The 21,155-nt window shown below is 43.2% G+C and overlaps 1 protein-coding gene across 5 annotated transcripts in view; it reads left to right on the forward strand.

The window, feature by feature from the left end:
* The window catches only part of STX11 (syntaxin 11), a 35,202-nt gene extending 27,905 nt beyond the window's left edge, over positions 1-7,297 (forward strand). For 2 of the 5 annotated variants that reach the window (XM_024747937.1, XM_024747938.1), the window contains one exon: positions 4,940-7,297. In XM_024747937.1, coding sequence (XP_024603705.1) covers positions 4,945-5,808 — 864 coding nt within the window. In that variant the 5' untranslated portion in view covers positions 4,940-4,944 and the 3' untranslated portion in view covers positions 5,809-7,297. Of the gene's footprint in view, positions 1-376; positions 402-2,506; positions 2,612-4,939 lie in introns of those variants that run through there. The other 3 variants (XM_024747940.1, XM_024747939.1, XM_024747941.1) reach the window with 3 other exon arrangements.
* The last annotated feature ends 13,858 nt before the right edge of the window (positions 7,298-21,155 follow it).

A 21,155-nucleotide genomic window follows, 5' to 3' on the forward strand; every position in this document is an offset into this window, starting at 1 on the left:
GGGCAGTGGCGGGCTGCACAGGCTCCCGGGAGGGGAGGTGTGGATAGTGACTTGTGCTCGCACACAGGCTTCTTGGTGTCAGCAGCAGCAGCCTTAGCGTCTAATGCCCGTCGTCTCTGGGGTCTGCGCTGATAGCCGCGGCTAGCGCCCGTCCCTGGAGCTCGTTTAGGTGGTGCTCTGAATCCCCTCTCCTCGCTCACCCCGAAACAATGGTTTCTTGCCTCTTCAGCAGGTCCAGACTTTCTCCCGGACTCCCTCCCGGCTAGCCGTGGTGCACTAAACCCTTCAGGCTGCGTTCATGCCGCCAACCCCAGTCCTCTCCCTGCGCTCCGCCCGAAGCCCGAGCCTCAGCTCGCAGCCCCGCCCGCCCCGGTGGGTGAGCAGACAAGCCTCTCGGGCTGGTGAGTGCCGGTTGGCCCTGATCCTCTGTGAGGGAATCTCTCCGCATTGTCCCGTACCCCTGTTGCTGCGCTGTCCTCCGCGGCTCCGAAGCTTACCCGCCTCCGCCACCCTCAGTCTCCGCCCGCGAAGGGACTTCCTAGTCTGTGGACACCTTTCCTCCTTCACAGCTCGGTCCCACTGGTGCAGGTCCCATCCCTATTCTTTTGTCTCTGTTTTTCCTTTTTTCTTTTGCCCTACCCAGGTACGTGGGGGATTTCTTACCTTTTGGGAGGTCTGAGGTCTTCTGCCAGCATTCAGTAGGTGTTCTGTAGGAGTTGTTCCACGTGTAGGTGTATTTCTGATGTATTTGTGGGGAGGAAGGTGATCTCCACGTCTTACTCCTCTGCCATCTTGAAGGTCTCCCCCATTTTAACCTTTTGGGGAACATTTTTAGAAGCCTCTTGGTTGACTTTTTTCAGTTGTAGTTTTCCTAATGTTTCCTCCTTGGCAACCAGGAAACCTTCTAGATCAGTGGGACCAACTCATTTGGGGCTGGGCTGGGCCAGAAAAGGTGGGCCGGAAGGCAAGGTAAAGGCTACTTTCTTGTCTACACCTGCAGAGAGAATCTTGAGTTCCCCACACCCTTCCTGACTCTCTCCTTACCAGATTATGGACTTGAGCCTTCAAGTGAGCTTAGACCTTCACCTGATTTAGGACCCATGGCTTCATGTTGTTAGGTCTTGAGAAGGGGTGACTGCCTCTGACTATATTCTTCCAAGGCCATTTTCTATATGATTGCAGTGCACTTTGCTCTTCATATTATGAATGAAATAATCCCCCCAAATAGCTTTTTCAGGGCTTTAGGAGAGTAATACAGAGCCTGGGACCTGTCTAGGAGTAGTGGGAGACCAACAAGCAGGCTCCTCATGTTCTGGTGTGTGATGCTGCCCCTTAACCACCCTTACCTTCCATGATAGTGCCTCCTAAGCCTTCCTTGCATCCATCACCATTTCTTGCCTTGTTCATCAAAATTTATCCATTCTCTGTCCTATTCCCTTGTTTCAGAGGAGAATATATTGGATACTAACATAAGCAGATAAATACAGCTCGACTTGATGCTAGCCAACTAATGTACTTTCCCCATGTCATATAAGGTGATAACCTGATGGCAATGCATGCACCTTCAAGAAGGACTTTAAAAAGTTAGTCCTTTACATATATACACTACCAAGTGTAGAATAGATAGCTAGTGGGAAGCAGCCGCATAGCACAGGGAGGTCAGCTTGGTGCTTTGTGACTACCTAGAGGGGTGGGATAGGGAGGGTGGGAGGGAGACACAAGAGGGAGGGGATATGGGGATATATGTACATGTATAGCTGATTCACTTTGTTATACAGCAGAAACTAACACACCATTGTAAAGCAATTACACTCCAATAATGATGTTAAAAAAATAATGCAACAAATGTTTCACTTTCACATTTTTCAATAAAAAAAGAAATTAGTCCTTTAAACAAATATTTATAGTTTTCTGGGGCTTTATTTAATTAATAAATCTATATGGAAATTATAAAAATGTTGGAAAATACAGAAAAGCACAAGGAAGTAATTAAAACCATTTATCATTCCACAATTTGAAGAAAACTACATCTTGATGTGTATTATTCAAGTCTTTATTTCAGGATGTATGCACGGTAGCACTGCTCATTCTCTTCCCTTTACATAGTTTTTCTACCCAAAATGGTATTTACACTTTTCATCCCATTATAGCCTTCTAAACTCTGTGATTATGTGGCAGTCAATAGCTCATTTTTGCGCCTTTAGATCATTTTTGAATTTCTGTGAAAACTGTGGTGATGAAAATATTTACAGCAGTGAGCTTCACATACCCCTGCATATATCCTTAGAATAAATGTACTTAAGACAAAACAAATACACATTTTAAAAGCTTTTATACATACTATTAAACTGCCCTCAAAAAAGGTTCTATCAATTTGCCCTCCTATAAGCATTTTTTTCAGCGTTCACAGAATTCTCTTTTAAATCATAATCTTAAAAAATTCCTGCAAGCTTAGGGGGCAAAAAGAAATCTCAGTGGTTTAATTTGCATTTCCTTGTTTTGATAGTGAAGTCCCTCACGCTCACCTTTATACACCTGCTGGAGATAGTTGACTGTAGTGGTTAAGTGGGGCTACTCTAGAGCCGGACTCTTCACTTACCGGAGACCTTGGGTACGTTCCTTAACCTCCTTAAACTCACTTACCAACTCTGATAATGACAACACCTACTTCATGAAGTCTGTATGAAGACTCAAGAGGGTAGCACATGAAAAGGGCTTAGAACATGTTTACTGGCATTACAGTAAGTACCTGATACATATTAACTATCCCTGTGTTCGCTGGCATTTATAGTTCTTATATGAATTGCCTTTTCGTCGTCTTTGTTTGGGCAAGTGGTTTTTTTGTTTTGGGGAGGCAGGAGTTTTTAATATTGATACATTAAGTAAGTTAACCCATTATCTGCCATATATTGAAATCCCCCCCCAACTTGTGGTGTGTCTTTAAATTTTGTTCAAAATGAGGAAATATTTGGATATCAGGCAGTTCAGGCCAGGGAAGGCATAGTTTTGGTCCAGCCTGGGTCTTTTTTCTGCCTCTCAGTTGTGCTTCTAGGAGTCACCTTCCCCATCACTGAGAAAGTCCAGTATTGATTTTTGTCACTAGAAAGCAGAAATGGCATTTTAAGCAGGATAACTTGTATTAAAAATCACCACTATGGAATAAAACCCTGCTTAATTTATGTAAATAATGACCATGGCAGACAAGAACCTGTGGTTAGTATTTCACCATTTTCCATTTATCACTAAATCCAACTTGTCAGCATTCCATTAATGGGGCAGTAAAATTAATTACTTCAACTTGAGAGAAGCTTCTAATTTGAGAGCAAGATCCCTGATAGATTGAGTAGCCATTAAATGCTGCTATTGACATTTTCCCTCTCTTTTCTGCAAATTATATAGTAGAAAGAAATCTTTCTAGCCACGAAATCTTATATAAAAGGGCAAAATGTTTATTATTTTGACATCTGTACATGCTATTAAAAATGAAAAGTTTGGGCTTCCCTGGTGGCGCAGTGGTTGAGAGTCCGCCTGCCGAATTGGAAAAAATATGGACATAGAGAACACGGTTGTGCCTTGCTAAGCAGGGAACTGATCAGAACCACTCTTACAAAAACATGGAAATTCTGTTTGAGCTGTCAACTCGTTTCAAGAAGCCATTAAAAGTGGGCAAATATTGCTGCTCTGTGATGGATTAATGGGAATTACATTACTGCTACAGGGCTTGTGTACGATTGAAATTTTCCATGTAAAACTTTTTTTAAAGTTTTGTTAATGATACACTACTAGGGACCTCGGGAAAAGCTGAACATCTTTCACTTCTGATTCTTCATCTGGCTTGTGCTATGTGATTCCCACCTAGATAAATATCTTCTTTCTGCTCACCTCTCCTACTTACTAAAATCGCATAAAACATTTAACTATTTCTCTATCTCTTTTACTCTTAATAGCTTCCAGTAGAATATATTTTGGGGGTTTTCCCCCAAATATTTTTAAGCACTGAGTATCAAACAGACATTCAAACTCTGAAGTATGTACAGGTGATATTAGGCAGAAGAGCAAGGAGATTTCAGCTTCCACCAAATTTTATACTTCCTTTTTAGATTTTTGTCTTTGTTCATTTTGTTGTTGTTTTACTTTAAGCATGTTTTATTCTTATAACATTTTTAAGATAAAAAATTAAACCATGATTTCTATCATTAAAAAAATATTCTTGGGCTTCCCTGGTGGCAGTGGTTGAGAGTCCGCCTGCCGATGCAGGGGACACGGGTTCGCACCCTGGTCTGGGAAGATCCTACATGCCGCAGAGCGGCTGGGCCCGTGAGCCATGGCCGTTGAGCCTGCGCGTCCGGAGCGTGTGCTCCGCAACGGGAGAGGCCACAACAGTGAGAGGCCCGCGTACCGCAAAAAAAAAAAAAAAAAAAAAAAGTTTTATGATGTACAGGATGCTCACCACTGCTGAAATAGACACAGGATAGACAACACTTAGAGTTGGCCCCAAAGCCTTGTAAATTGACTGGCCTTAATTAACAATCATTATCCTTGCAAGTCTTTTCTTATTTTTCTTTTCTCTGGTGTGCTTTGATTTGCGATTATTGGAGAACTGTAAAGCAAGAAAAAGAGATGGATTCCCAATGCAATCTAAAATTTGAAATTGCTGATTGAGTTCCAGGCACCTCCGCTATTGCACTGAGATACTACAAGCTATAAAATACAAGTGTGTTCGTGACTCTCAGTCATATTAGTCCTTTACTCATAAGCAAAATGTTATGAAACATTTAGCTCCTTTAGTGCATTTCTTACCTACACCCAGGAGTAAAGAATTGGGAGTGCTGAGCAGTGAGCAGAAGGTTTATTTCAATCTTTAATTCCCTCAATGCAAATATCTGACTCTCAATTAATTAAGTTCTGAGGAATTTAACTTCAGTATCTCTATTTACAGGCATAATGAAGGACCGGCTAGTAGAACTTGTGGAGTTAACCAAGCGGTATGAACAGCAGTTCCCAGACAAGGACAATGAATTTGACTCGCCCCCCGAGGATATCGTGTTCGAGACGGACCACATCCTGGAATCCTTGTACCGAGACATCCAGGACCTTCAGGATGAAAACCAGCAGCTAACTTACGATGTGAAGCGGCTGGGAAAGCAGAATACCCGCTTCCTCACGTCCATGAGGCGCCTCAGCAGCATCAAACGGGACACCAACTCGATTGCCAAGGACATCAAGGCCCGGGGCGAGAGCATCCACCGCAAGCTGAGTGCCATGAAGGCGCTGAGCGAGGTCGCCGAGGCCCAGCACGGCGCGCACTCGGCCGTGGCACGCATCGCGCGCGCACAGTACAATGCTCTCACCCGCCCGTTCCAGGCCGCCATGCTCGAGTACAACCAGGCCGAGATGAAGCAGCGCGAAAACTGCAAGATCCGCATCCAGCGCCAGCTGGAGATCATGGGCAAGGACGTGTCGGGCGACCAGATCGAGGACATGTTCGAACAAGGCAAGTGGGACGTGTTCTCAGAGAACCTGCTGGCTGACGTGAAGGGCGCGCGGGCGGCCCTCAACGAGATCGAGAGCCGCCACCGCGAGATGCTGCGGCTGGAGAGCCGCATCCGCGACCTGCACGACCTCTTCCTGCAGATGGCCATGCTGGTGGAGCAGCAGGCTGACACCCTGGACGTCATCGAGTTCAACGTGCAGAAGACCCTCGACTACACCGGCCAGGCCAAGGTGCAGGTGAGCAAGGCCGTGCAGTACAAGAAGAAGAACCCCTGCCGGACCGTCTGCTGCTTCTGCTGCCCCTGCCTCAACTAGCAGAAGGCCCAGGCCGCCACACCCCATCCCCGGCAGGAATGGGAGGGGAAGCACACTGGGAAAGATTTTGAGGCTGTCTGCACTGGGGTGAGTTGCCCTAATCCCTAGGGACCTCAGTCTTTAGAGAAGGAAAAAACTCGGTCCCAGAATTCCAGTCCAGCTCGTACTTGGAAAGAGAGTTGATCCCACCTGCTGTTTCATCTGTAAGGACAGCTGCCTACTGAAGTTTTGTGAGGTCATTATATGGCACATAGCACCCTTGCCTCTTAAAGGAAGCCAAATAAGGAACTGACGTGGTAGCGTACTCTACGGTAGATGTCCAAGGCATGTTTGTAATGGACCTCTAGGAGGAAGTCAGTCCTGCATCGGCTCACAGTATGAACTCCTTATCAAGGCTTCATTTACCCTATCCTGAAAGTACCTCTGTTGTGTTCATTTTTGAGTGAACCGATCTTGGGAAAAACTGCACATCTGCCATTTCTGATTCTTCATCTGGTTTACGCTATGTGATTCCCACCTGGATGTATATCTTCTTTCTGCTCACCTCCTCTACTTATTAAAATTACATTTAACACTTACTATTATTTCCTTACCTCTTACTTTTAATATCTTCCATCAGAATGTAATTTGGGATTTTTTTTTTCCAAAGATTTTTAAGCACTGAGTATTGAACAGGCACTCAAATTGAAGTATGTTTGTCACATTATATATATTTTTCATAAATAAAAATAATTTAAAATTTATCTTTGTACTTGATTATTACAAATGCACATATATGTAAATGTAAACTACCAATATTTACTAATGCATGTACATAATGACCAGTTGGTTTAACTTCCTTTTGTAAATATGGTATATAAACATCCATGAAACATTTTTATGGTTGTTGGTGCTGGTTTGCTTGTTATGAGTTTATCTCACTCTGATCTGCATCTCCATAGTCCAGTTTGGGTCAAAACTTTATTTTGAACAACTCTGTGTTGGTTACAATGGTAAAAAACAGGTGTCAAATGCTGAAAATGCATACGGAACTAGAAATATTAAAAAACAGTCTTAGAAATAATTACTTTTGTTTTACTGTGGCCCATTCTTTTCATGCATGGCAATGTAGTAATTGAAAATAAAATAATTCTGGTCACGTTAGTTTAATATACATTACATTATAAACATCCCGTTTATGCATTTGTGTGTTGACCATTTAAATCTTAGTCTGCGTTTTCAATTACTCTTTTAAAAAATTTTCTACTACCTGCTTGAGGCTTCAACAACTGGATGGAACTCTGAGTGGCGGGGGGTGAAAAATAATTCACATGGGGTATGTTGCTTTCTCTCCTGAGTTATTTATAATAGTTTAGCAAAAGCATCATGTTTTGGAGATTTGGTTTCATCTGCAAGCTTTGTAATGCCCTTACCCGCACTTACCATGTTTCCTGTCTTTCTTTTGAGTCAACTATTAACTCTTTCTACTTATTTAATAAAAGAGAGAGTTTATTCAGTGGTCATTATTCTCGCATCCTTCAGACAGTGAACTTTTAAAAGGAGTAAAAAGAAGAGTATGTGAACTCTTTGGAACTCACTGACTAATCTGCTTATGACCATGACATCTAGCCCTGCTCCTAATTTTAATTTCATGGTTAAATATGAGAATCGTGGAAACCGAGTCCCACTGGGCTCTTCTCAGATTTCTCCCAATTCTTTCTCAGCTAACTCCAGGGATAGGTTTCACCTAGGACCTAATTAACTTTCTCTAAAAAAAAAAGTCTTGACACAGCTCCATTGCTATGTCTTTCATGGTAGGGAAGAGATATTGGAAATACAGGCCACCAGCTAGTTTCCGTAAGAGAGAATAGTTCATGAATTCAACCCATAAAGCAGTTTCTTCGTTTGGAATCATTCATAAAAGTCAAGGAGTTTGCTGGCTCTATGTATTTTTTAATTCCCCACATTTCACATTGGAGAATTAGGTAAAAACTTCACTTTAGTATACTAAGAGATTAATGTACTGTTGCTTATTGAAAAGGCAAGAATTTTTCTTCCTGGTTTTTAGTAATTGTCTGGGTGTGGCATAGTGGTTAAGAACACAGATTCAGGACCCTACTCTCTGGGTTCAAAACATGACTTTGCCATATACCAGCTATATAATTTGGGCACGTTACTTAACCTCCCTGTGCCTCAGTTTCCTCATCTGTAAAATGGATATAATAGAACCTACCTCATAGAGTTGTTGGAAAAAGTAAATGACTAAATATGTAAAAGCACTTAGGACAGTGCCTGGCACATGCTAAGTGCTATGTTCATTATTGCATAACTTTCTTGTAGACTGAGAGAGCTGCTAGTAATTAAATTAATAGTTATTAACTTCTGAGGAAAAGTAAATATTCTTCTGTTAATAGTCTTTAATAAAATAGAATTAAAAAACCCAAGACCCTATCTTCTTTGAATATTACGGTTTAAAAATTTTTTTACAATGAAAGAATTGTTTTCACAGTGGCATTTCATTCCTTATATCCAAGCATGTTATGAAGATGAAATTGGATGTTCCACTCAAAAAATAGTTAATCAGGAAGCAGCTGTTCTGCTCAATTTGGCAAGTGTTTTCCCCTAATTCTTTCTAAGCTATGAGTCAAAAAGTCCCAGAAGAAGTTCAGCTGTGGAGGCCAGGTCACAATAGACTAAAGGAAAGGGATCAGTTGGCTTTTCCCATATCCTGCCCTGTTTCCCAGGAGCCCTTCCTAGCTCTGACTGTGGTGCCAAGAAGTGGGTGAAATGCTGGCTTTTTCCTTAGGAAAGGGTGCTCCAGTGCCACCAAGAGGTGTTGTAGAGTTGGGTTCACCTGATCCTGTGACGCTCATTTGGCAAACTCTGCAAGTTGACTCTGGGTAAGAAGACTGTGGCAAATGGGCAAATTTCACACACTAATGTCACTTACATACAAAATGAAAGAACCAATCACAAAGAACAATAGATCCTTCAGGGGCTGAAGGTGGAAATCTTTTAAAGCTATTTTAACATATGCAGTGACTCCTAACTAGCCAAATGCCAAACCCTGCAGTCACAGCCACAGACTATAGGTGGTGACAACTCCAGACATATCAAAAATAGGAAGGATGCTCACCTAGGATGCATTGTTATCCAGGATAATAAGAGTTAGAATTTATAAAAAGCTGATCAGGGGACTTCCATGGGCGCAGTGGTTAAGAATCCGCCTGCCAATGCAGGGGACCCGGGTTCGAGCCCTGGGCCAGGAAGATCCCACAGGCCACGCGGAGCAACTACGCCCATGTGCCACAACTACTGTGCCTGCTCTCTAGAGCCCACGAGCCACAACTACTGAGCCCACGTGCCACAGCTACTGAAGCCCATGCGCCTAGAGCCCGTGCTCCGCAACAAGAGAAGCCACCGCAATGAGGAGCCCGTGCACCACAACGAAGAGTGGCCCCTGCTCACTGCAACTAGGGAAAGCCCGCGCACAGTAACAGACCCAACTCAGCCATAAATAAATAAATAAATTTTAAAAAGCCGATCAATAATATGAAAATGTTTGAACTGTGACATCACAAGAGTAAGTTTGTGGCCTTTCAAGATAACAACTTGTAAAGAGAACAGGGTCCTTCTTGTACCAATGCTTTATAATTAAATGTCATATGAAAATATTTGTCAGGCTCTACAAGTATAAACTTCCTATCTTGACAGGAAACTACTGAATATTATGCATAGCTTAAAAATAATAAAATAGGGTAATGGTAGTCTTGGATTCTCTGTATAAATCCTGCCATTCTATTTTCTACCATCAGACTCCTCTCTTCAAAGTATGCAAGGTATCTCGAACTGCAGCATGCAAGTCACTCATTTGTAATAGTTTGAAACATCCATTTGTAATCAGAGTAACAGTTGACTTGCTTTTGATAGCAGAATTGAAAATCACTGGAATTAATAAAATAGGACTATTAGAAATGGAAAATGAACTGGATCTAGAGTGTAATAACGTCACCATCATATAAATATTGAGCATCTTTATTATCTACATGTGTTATGAAGAATGGACAAGATGTCCTCATACACTAGCAGCTTTGTTGTAAAGATTTTATATATATATACTGGTGAGAAAGAAGACTTTCCGAACGGATGATCCGAGTGGGACTGCATAGGGTGCTTTAATACTAATGATATCCTAAAAAATGAGGAGTGAGAGACAAGTCCCCCAAACTGTCATTTTTTAATTTATTATATTAAATTTATTATATTAAATTTATTTATTATTTATTTATTTATTATTAAATATATTAAATTTATTATATTAAATTAATAATTTAATTATTTTATACCCCAATTTAATTGCAACAGCCCTGGCCACTTCTTGGACCTTTTCTGTTTTTCCTAATCTATAGATATATAGATACATTTTCATGGTCCTACAGCAAACTCTTTAGACATAACCCTCTCTCAGTTTCCCAGCATCCCATAACATTCTATAGTGGGTAAAAAGAACAAAGCATGCAAGTTACACATATACATACATATATATAAACACATATGTATATATATTAATAATATATATCCTTATCTCTCTATTTTCAGATAGGCCCAGCTATTTGCATGTGCTCAGTCTCGCTATCCCAAACAGAGATGCACCTAAAGCCATTTAACAGGAACATGCATGGACTGAATGTGTTTCTATGTCAGGATCTTTATACTTCCCCATCGATGTGGTCTCCACTTATATGCCCCTTTTACCTGCGTAGGGTACCCACACTTGGAGATTTGTTCTAAGCCACCATAAATGTATTATGGAACGACGTAGGAAAAGAATGAAAGAGGGAACGAATACATATCCACACGTACCAAAGCTCACTGGCTGACACTGAGCAGTGCCTCAGTTTTCTAAGTTTTCTTGGAGATAGATACCTCATATCTGTTCTACACTTATGCCCCCTCTGTTTCTTCGTTTTGTTTACTGTGTGAGCACCAATCTGGATCTGACCACACTTTGCTCAATAGTCTTCCCACAGCAAACATGTTCAACCAACATAACAATACCTGTTGGCATAACACTTTTATTTTTTTTGGCCTCGCCACCAGCTGGTGGGATCTCAGTTCCCCGACCAGGGATCGAACCCGGCCCTGGCAGTGAAAGCCTGGAATCCTAACCACTAGCCCACCAGGGAACTCCCCTACAAGATGCTTTGATTTCATATTTTTATGACAATTCTGTGAAGTAATATTACCATCTTATTTCTTCTAAGAAGTGGAAGCTAAGAATGCAGTGCTGTGCCGGGTGCTGGGCCCAGAGTAGGGGGCAGCGTCCTGGGAGCAGGGTAACGTCTTGGTGAGAGGAAGAGAACTGGGATTGGAGAAAAAGCTACTTGGGGAGAAGCAGATCATCCAAGGGAATGGTCAGTCTGAAAAGGATGCACAGAGAGAGAATGAAGATCTGAGTCATAGGGACTGAAGTGGGCAGAACTGGAGGCAAATCGAGACCAGGATTGGCTGCCACGAGGTAGGGCCAGGAAGACTCTGTACCTTATTAAAGGTACAGACCAAGGTGGGATGCAAAGAAAGTTGTAAAACTTTTTAAGAAGGGATTTTTTTTCCTTTTTATTCTTCCATTCAAATAAAACAGATTATTTTAAAAATTGTGGACAAAATGTGTTGGCTTGGGTTTCAGCTGTACATATTCCTCTCTCACGCGGCATCTAGTGGGTGGGGTAATTTATGCAAAATACTTAGCTCCCTGCTTCTAGTCATAAAAGGCTGTGTTTCAGGGTGCTGGCTTTGAGCAACAGTCCTAAACTGTCCTCAATCACTGAGGTCTCTTTTTATGAGGCTCCCCTGAGATGCCTCAGTCCATTTTCCTGAGTAGGTCGGGGCATCCCCTCATCCCCCACACACATACAGACTCCTTAGGGATCCATAATACTCACTCAATACAAAAATGTTCAACTGCAGGTATACTGTGCAGAGAAATAACTGGCAAGGCCATTCCTTCTGCTGCAGGAGTTGAAGATCAAGGAGAGATTGGAGGACCCCAAACTGCCCTTTCTTTGAGCTCTGAGCTCGGCTGGGCTGCAAGGCCTCACTCTCTCCCGGTTGAAGCCGTCCTGGCAGACCTACTGTTATGTGCCTCCCAGCTGCCAGCAGCTGATGCACCAACTCTTTCAAAAGATGGTTTTGGACCAAATCAAGAAGACAATCTCCAGGGGGTAGAGAGGACATACAAGGAATGTCACCCTTAGATAAAAAGAAATTATTTAGCCTGCATGTGGCAAAACAGGAATTTCTTTTGCGGCTAGGAATGTTTAACTAGTTTATTCTTTTGCCCTGCCCTGTGGTTTTCCCTGGTCTAAAGCACCCTTAAAAGGGCATAGATGAGGCAACAGCCTCTCTTCACGATCTTCATCGCACTTGGTAACCTGGTTCATGGAAGAAACCTGTCAAACAAGAAATGTTACCGAGTGGCAAGATGTTAAAACATGCACAGACCCAGGAGAAAGTAAATCTGTCTGGGAAATGAAAGAAAGTGCCTGTTCTTTCAGTGCTGGGACTCATCGGTAGGGGAGCTTCTTGTGTTTGGCATCCTGCCTTGGCGGTTATCAATATATGAAATAACTTTGCAACAAGTGCTCATTTCCAAAAGGAAAGCATAGCTTTCTTAGCATCCCTTCTCACTGATGAGAGTTTCAGTGTTACATGAAAAATGACTGGCAGAACACACTGGGGAATATAAAAATGGTGAAGAGAAATCCTTTCCTTCTTGATAAGAGACAAGAGGCTTAAAATAAATATTTTTGGAAGGAATCATCCAGTGGTGTGAATGAATATGAGAGTTAAAATAAGAAGAAAGAAAGGAAGAAGGAAGGATGACCATCCTAAGGTCAGACAGTAAGATAACTGTGGACACCCAAAAGAGCAGAGTGGGATCAGGGGACAAGCTGGAAATACTGAAAGTAAACTTTCCTGTGAACTAACCTAGTTCATTTTCATCTGTGCACTAACAAGTAGAAATTGTGAACAAATGACTTACTTGGCTGACATGTCAACAGGGACAATGGTTTCAACTAGAAGTTGGTAGGCTATCTTTTTTTTCCCTCTGTGTATGCCCTGTGAGTATAATTTGGTTAAATTATGTACTATGATATTCTATAATATAATTTTGTTTGGGCTTAAATTCAATGTAGTAAGTGGGGTGAAAATTTTGGAAATTTCTCCTAACACCTAAAGGCCTGTATAGATTTCTGATAACTCAGAGCCTTAATATTCACTTGCGTATTAATTTATTTTCCTTTTACATTTTTGGAAAAAAGAAAAAATGAAAAAATTGTGCCTCATAGTTTGATAAAATATAATTACCACCCCTCTCTTCATCCAACTATTGCATTATTCTTTAACAGTTAATAAAACTGGGAGAGACTGATGCTATTAATTCCATTTAGTCTATTGTTTCTTTGCTTGGTCTGCTTTTTTATTCAGAAGAAAATTTATATGTATATATATGATAAAATGTATACTATATAAATTATATATATATATATTTCCATTTTCAAAATTTTCAAAAAGACTTAAAATAGATACTACAGTTTACACCTCAAACAAAAACTCCTGGAATTAAAGGTACACCAGGTAGCAACTGAACAACTGAATTACCTCCTTAAAGTATATTGCCAAAACAAAACAAAACAAAAGGAAATATTCATGCATTCAGATTTATATTACCAACTCCTCTGATTTATTTGACAGGAGAAAGAGGCTGTGATTTGCCAATGTCCACATACCCTGTGTGGGCTTAGTTGACAGTATTTGCCTTCTCTATAGCTACACCTGCATACTACACAGCTATAATAAATCATCAGATGTGGTTAAGGCAACTAAGAAAAAAGGGGAGGAAAATGACTGCTCTCCAGCGCTTGGTAGCACAAAAACACAGAGGTACCTCATCTATTTTTCAGAGTATTGGGTCAGATGAATTAGCCCACACACTGTCATGTGAAATGGCCAAGGAGTCTACCCTTGACTCTTTCTTCTCTGTACCTCCTTTGTGGTTGATCTCATCCACCCCATGGCTTTCCTACCCTATGATGATAATTTCCAAACCTTTGTGGAGAGAAGACTGGTCACTGATGACCCCAGCAGCTCTCTTTGGTTTGCCTGATAAGGAGGAAACATACAGTCTCAACTGTACCCAAGGTACCCAGGTGCTGTCAGCGTCAGTGGGCAACCTCCCTGAGCAGATGGCACCCAAGCTAGACTCCTTTTCTTCTGCTTGCAAGACTCCTCTTATTCTCACCTTTGAAAAGTATTGTTTTTGAGTAGCAGGGGTGAGCTCATGATGAATGCAGCTGGGCACTGCCCAAGCATATCCTGGGATCACTAGACATGACACAGCGCCATCCTGGGGCTGCCCCTCCCCCACCTGTTGTTCCGCCTGCACCGTGGGACACTCAGATGTTTGCCTGAGCCATTCACTCAATAATCTACATCTTTAGCCTAGATTTGTCACCTGAACTGCATACTTTTATATCCTACTGTCTACCTGACCTCTCTTCCTGAATGTCTCGTAGGTTCCTCAAACTCAGCATTCTGTTCTTCCTTTGATGCACCTCCTTCAGTTAATGGAATCATTACCCTCCCAGATAGCTAGAGGCAAAACATGTGAATCACCTTCATTCAGTTCTATCCTCCTCTCTGTCCACAACCAAATGAAAATAAAGCATTGCTGTTTATACTTAAAAAAAAAAAGATGAATATTTGTGGGCTATTGTGTGGCTAATAATGTAATCCAAAATGCACACCAGATACTTGGGCTGTAAAGGCAGTTACAATTTTCTGTCTGGATTTTCCTGATTGACCCAACGAGAAAGCTTCACACATCAGGAATTACGTTTTGATTTACATTTAAGTTTATATAGTCTTCAGTGTGGTTGTTCATTCAATAAACGTCTATTAAGGGCAGAGCTGATATTACTGAACTCTGGTCCAAACTTGCATACATATTTCTTTTACATATGTAAGTTGCCTTGGAACCAGCTTCTTGCAGAGCTGTTTTCCCAGCATAACTTTTAATAGCTTCTCCTTTCACTTTCACAAGTGTCTGAGTTTGGATGATAAACTGTACAGTCATCCAACATATATATGATATTTAATTTGGGCATCCCCTTGTATGACATTTTCTAAGTTCACCCTGCCCTTTAATATCTAGCCAACTGAGTCTGACTCTCCACCCTGAGTGGCTGCAGGAAGACCCTACCTTTTGTTAGATTGTCCCTCTCCTTGTTGTGGAAACTGTGGGGACAGAGATGTGGCCTTTCTTCACTGCCACTTTCTGAGCCCATATTTCTTACTTGCCAAAAACCCAAAGTAGGGCTTCCCTGGTGGCGCTGTGGTTGAGAGTCCGCCTGCTGATGCAGGGGACACGGGTTCGTGCCCCGGCCCGGGAGGATCCCACATGCGGAGCGGCTGGGCCGCTGAGCCTGCGCATCCGGAGCCTGTGCTCCGAAATGGGAGAGGCCACAACAGTGAGAGGCCCGCATAACGCAAAAAAAAAAAAAAAAACAAACAAAAAAACCCAAAGTAAAATAAATATCCCTGAAAAAGAATTAAGTATAATAACACACGGAAGAGAGAAAATTAAGAAAAACTAAACGGTTAAAATTTAAATATAAGGGTTAAAATAGAAATGTCATGAAAAGTGAACTATTACAAGATAAAATAACCAGATTTAATTATAAAATAAAAATTAAAAGCGACAATATGTAAAATAAAATCTAAACACACAGATTAAGAAAAAAATCTAAACTTAACAAGGAATAAATATAACTTCAGTTGGATGTTATGTAATAATACTTTTAAAGGCAATGCAAATAAAGACAAAGTAAGGAAAATAAGATAGAGGCAGAACACTTAAAGAATAAAGAACTATAGGGGTAAGACAGGAATAAAGACACAGACCTACTAGAGAATGGACTTGAGGATATGGGGAGGGGGAAGGGTAAGCTGTGACAAAGCGAGAGAGAGAGACATGGACACATATACACTACCAAACGTAAGGTAGATAGCTAGTGGGAAGCAGCCGCATAGCACAGGGAGATCAGCTCGGTGCTTTGTGACGGCCTGGAGGGGTGGGATAGGGAGCGGGGGAGGGAGGGAGATGCAAGAGGGAAGAGATATGGGAATATATGTATATGTATAACTGATTCACTTTGTTAAAAAGCAGAAACTAACACACCATTGTAAAGCAATTATAAAAAAATAAAGAACTAAAACAGAAATGGGGAAAATTAGGTAAAATGAGGTAACATGTAAAGTGTTTCTCACGGTAAAGTGATGCTAACACACTGCTCTATAAAACAAAATTTGTCTTTAGTGAAATTGGAAAACAAAAGATGAGGGGGAAGGGAGGAGAGAGTAAAGAGCCCTTTTGAAAGCAGGCTAGGAGTCCTTTGCAAAATTCCCACTGGACTTCTCTGTAGTTGAGCCCTGAATTGCTGGGAGATGGAAGGCACCAGGCAATACAAACCTCCGTCACCCGAACCTTGTCCCATGTCCCAGCAACCCTGCTTCCCTTTGTGGTATCTCCCGCCCAGAGCTGTCTGAAAGAGCCTCACCACAATTTCAGCAGAGTCAGGGTTGGTTGACCTCACACTCGCTCAGCCATCAACTCTGTGCTTTGGAACCCAGAAGAATTGCACACTCAGGCACCTAAAAGTGCCTGGAAAGTATTTCGTAATCCCCAATGTAGGCAACAGAATGCTTCTCGTTTTCACCTTCAGATGAGAAAATATGTCCTAGTGTTGACGCTGCTTAGTGATAATGTTACCGACCTTGGACTCTTTAATCAATAGAAACTGGTAAGAGGCCAGACAAGAAATTCAGGCAAGGCTTTACCGGGACTCATGCTGCAGCAGGAGGGAGAGAAAACAAGTAACAGTTTCCCTTGCCCACTCGCTGAGGGGGCGTGGTAAGCTGGTTCCTTATATGGGAGGATAGGGGTGGGCCCCGCGGTTAGGTGGAGGGGTGACTTAGGTGGTCTGCCCACCCCCTTGGCGGTGCTGTGTGCAGGGATCATGCACAATACCCTGCTTTTGCTCCTGACACCTCAGAAGTGGCAGTTGGGTTTTTGGTCTTTTCGTATCTTGTTGTTCATAATTTGCCCCAGCTGCGCATGTACGCAGTTATTTTAAGTCCCTTATAGTTTCTTTGTATCCTGTTCCTCAAGGAGATGTTTGTCCAGGTGCAACCACTGCAGCAAAGGGTCCCAGGTCCCAGGTGCCAGCCTGTCTCAATGATACTCTGAAAATCTATGATACGGCCATATTTCTTCACTGTTGAGATACGGAGGGGGTTTAAAAGTAACCTGGAAGTTGAAGGGTTTAACTGATGTTGAAATAAAAGGGTGTTAGGATGAAATTAGCAAGTGAGAGATTTCTAGTAAAGTGAAAGTGAAGAGTCTATCAAAGACGAGACACACCTGAAGAGAAGGCAGCTTCAGGGTTCCACGCAATCATTTGTATATTTATTTAAATACAGAAAGACAGCAAGTGCACCCTCAGGAGATAAGCTCACTTAGGGGAAAAAAAGGTAAATGATAAAAAATCAAGCCAGTAATGGGGACTCAGTCAAGGAAGCAACCTTTGTGGAATACTGTAGAACCCTTCACCCACTCTACACATACTGTCTGAGCCCTTAGGAAATGTTTCCTCAGAAACCTACCATGAAAACAGGGCCATTAAAACCCGAGCATGCCTCACAATCACCCAGTTCTGAGACACACATTCAGGAAGTTGGGGTAGGGCCTGAGAATTTGCATTTCCAACAAGTTCCCAGGTGATCCAGATGCTTTGAGAACCACTGGTATATATTTCAAGACGTGTTAATTATCCCATACCTCAGGCACATGGGAGGTAGATAGTCTCTGGCTAGCTCTGGCTCATAACGGTCTCTAAGGGCAGTTTCCTTCAAGCCCATCCTTCTGGCATCTTTGGGTGTTAGCTCCTTATCCATTGGCTTGTCACCTTGTAGTCACAGGATGCTAACACAGCTCCAAGAACTTCATTTCACACCAGCTCATTGAAGGCAGGAAGACAAAGGGAAGGAATAGCACAAGCTTTCACTTTCCAAGACTCTTTTGATGCGCAGGCCTCTCACTGTTGTGGCCTCTCCCGCTGTGGAGCACAGGCTCCGGATGCGCAGGCTCAGCGGCCATGGCTCACGGGCCTAGCCGCTCTGCGGCACGTGGGATCAGGGCACGAACCCGCGTCCCCTGCATCGTCAGGTGGACTTTCAACCACTGCGCCACCAGGGAAGCCCCTTCCTAAGTTTTGTACACTCATGTTTGCAGGTAAGTGTAACTTAATACTCATTTCACTTTACAATTCTATGTGTGGTGGGAAGGTAGGGTTTATGCTGGGCCTTGGAGGAGAGTTGGGCAGAAAGAATCAGGAGGAGAGAGACAGAAAATGGCTTAGCATCTCTAAGGGACAAGGGGTCCCAATTCAGTATAACTGGAATGACAGGGGTTCTGGAAAGGGGTTATGCATTCTACTTTATTCACTTCTATATTGTTTGAACTTCATACAACTTTCACAGTTTGAATGTCTTTTAGTAAAGATATTTTCATTGTGAAAAGATAAAGAGAGAGAATAGTAGAAGCCACACAGCAGAGGATTCTGGCAAAAAGTGAAAGTAGATGAGTGGACTTGGAAAGTTTGGGCAACTCCATTCAAGAGTTTGGAAACAAATCGAAGAAGGAAAGTTCAATGTTAGCAAAAGGGTCAGCAGGGTCTTTGTTTTGGGCTATCATTAATTGATTAAAGTGCAACAAATATCTCGTGTGTGTGTGTGTGTGTAAGTTTTCATTTCTCTGGGATAAATGCTCATGAGTGCAATTGCTGGGTCCTATGGTAGTTGTATGTTTGTTTCTTTTAAGAAATGCCAAATTTTGTGCAGAGTGGTCATACCATTTTATACTCCTACCAATCATGTAAAAGTGATCTAGTTTGTCCCCCATTATCTTAGGCAACTGGTGTTGCCATCAGCAGGGTCTTTTAAGATACATGTATGGAAACAAAATATATGCCTGTGAATACATTGTCAAAGCTAGAGTTACCACTTCTGGCTAGTTTGTCTATTAGTTATCTATAGCTGCATAAAAATAACACACAAATATTTACCTTATGTAGTTTCTGAGGGTCAGGAAATCAAGGTTTCGCTAGGTGGTTCTGATTCAGGGTCTCTCAAGAGGTTGTAGTCAAGATATTGGCCAGGGCTATAGTCATCCGAAGGCTTGACTGGGCTGAGGCCTCAGTTCCTTGCTGGCTGCTCTTCCCCACATGGGCCTCTCAAAAGGTTGCTCCGGACATGGCAGCTGGTTTCCTCCAGAGGGAATCATCCAACAGAGAGAAACCAAGTTGATAACAGCAGTGTCTTTTGATGACCTACTCTCCGAGGTTGCATACTGTCTCTTCTGTTTTATTCTACTCCTTAGAAACAAGATCCAGCCCACACTGAAGGAGAAGGGAATTAGGCTCTATGTCTTGAAGGGAGGAGTATCAAAGCAGTTCTAGAATTTTTTTTTTTTTTTTTTTTTGCGGTACGTGGGCCTCTCACTGTTGTGGCCTCTCCCGTTGCGGAGCACAGGCTCCGGACGCACAGGCTCAGCGGCCATGGCTCATGGGCCCAGCCGCTCTGCGTCATGTGGGATTTTCCCGGACTGCGGCACGAACCCGTGTCCCCTGCATCGGCAGGCGGACTCTCAACCACTGCGCCACCAGGGAAGCCCTAGACCTGTTTTTTAAACCACTATAGAATGCATAAAGAATATCATGGCTTAAATAAACACACACACAGTGAGAAATAGTGTAAGTAGAGGGAAACATTTCCCCATAAGAAGTATGTCAAATGCAATTTCCTGAAATTCCAATGTTATAAAATCTATCCTAATATTGTCATTTGCTCTCTGATATTGTCAGTTATCACAAGTGTCATTGCACCCTGCCTTTCACACTTTGTTCTAACATTCAAGTGGATATTTGTCATGCCTCGCAGTTGCCAGCATCTTTTGAACACTCTTCTGACGTTTGGGGAATTTCCTCCATTTTGAGGCCTGCTTCCTAAGGCATAAGCCAGAACTTAGCCTCCGAGATGGAGATGGTGAGTTAGTGGGTGGTGATCCTGTGTCATCATCACACCAACGTCTCTAGACCCTGGCGAGAGTCCAAGTTCCCCTTCTTCTCTCAGCAGGGCAGGGCCAGGCCGGAGGAAATGCTCGATCGCTGTTCTTGACTGCACGCTCCTGGAGGGCCAGGCCTCATGTTCAGCGGGAGGGATAGTGCTGAGGCCGGAATGTAGATGCAGGCCACTGTTCCCTCACTATGTTAAGTGGCAAAGCGGGTAGGGGACGATTCCATACACTACTATCCGGGCGAGCTCCCTCAGGGGCGGTCATGTTCTTGGCTGGAACTCAGAGAACCAGGGCAGCAGGCTGGGCGAAGGCCTCCACAGGTCAGGGCAGTGTTCCCAGGGATCACAGGCGTCCAGGAGGTGGCAGGGCAATGGGTTTCTCACAGTGTGACCCAGTGGGTGAGGAGCCAGTTGGTGACGTGAATGCGTACAGTCTCCTGGATGACGTAAATTCTCAGTCAAAGCTGCCTGCACTGTCTCAAAAAGGGCGTGGCTGCCGGACGGTGCCTCAGTCCCCAGGCTCCCTGACGCTCCAGAACACAGAAGCCTTGGCTCTGTGGTGGCTTCCGGGTCCTGTGTGGTGGAGAATGGAGCGAAAGCCCTGGAAAAGGAAGTCAACTGAGAGGACGAACTGAAATCTCTTGTGCACAGGCAGGAAGGAGGGCGCTTCAGAACAGTTAAGATACGAGAACATAAACATCTAGGTGCAAGGGAGGGTCTGGGAGCAGAGAGGAGGTCCCCGGCCCTGCGTCTGAAGCGTGCCCGAAGCCAGTCGGGAGGGCGAATTGTGCCGCGCTCCCTGCACGTGGCTCCGCAGTATAGACACGGGTCGCTACAACACTCCCTGCCCGTGTGACTTGTTGAGAAGAAAAGCGGCCCATAGGGACGGGCGTCCAAGAACTCTGCTGCTGCCCATGCAACTCATTCCTTGAAGTTTATTCTACCTGGAATGAAACAAACCAAAAAACAAACTAAACGCCACTCTCTGGGCTCCGTCCCAGCACCGCCACCACTCCCGGGCGCCTCCTAAAATGTGCTGCTAGGAAATCAGAGGTTTACGAGCGTGTTTGTTTCCCGTGCCCGCCCACCTCGAAACCGAAAGTAGAGTGGCTGGGCCAGAGTTCCGCCTAAGCGACCGGAGGGTCGCCGCCGCCGCCGCCGCCGAAAGCGCGCCG

The sequence above is a fragment of the Neophocaena asiaeorientalis genome, unplaced genomic scaffold, assembly GCF_003031525.2.
Source record: "Neophocaena asiaeorientalis asiaeorientalis breed wild unplaced genomic scaffold, Neophocaena_asiaeorientalis_V1.1 scaffold123, whole genome shotgun sequence".
In the NCBI taxonomy this organism is placed as follows: Eukaryota; Metazoa; Chordata; class Mammalia; order Artiodactyla; family Phocoenidae; genus Neophocaena; species Neophocaena asiaeorientalis.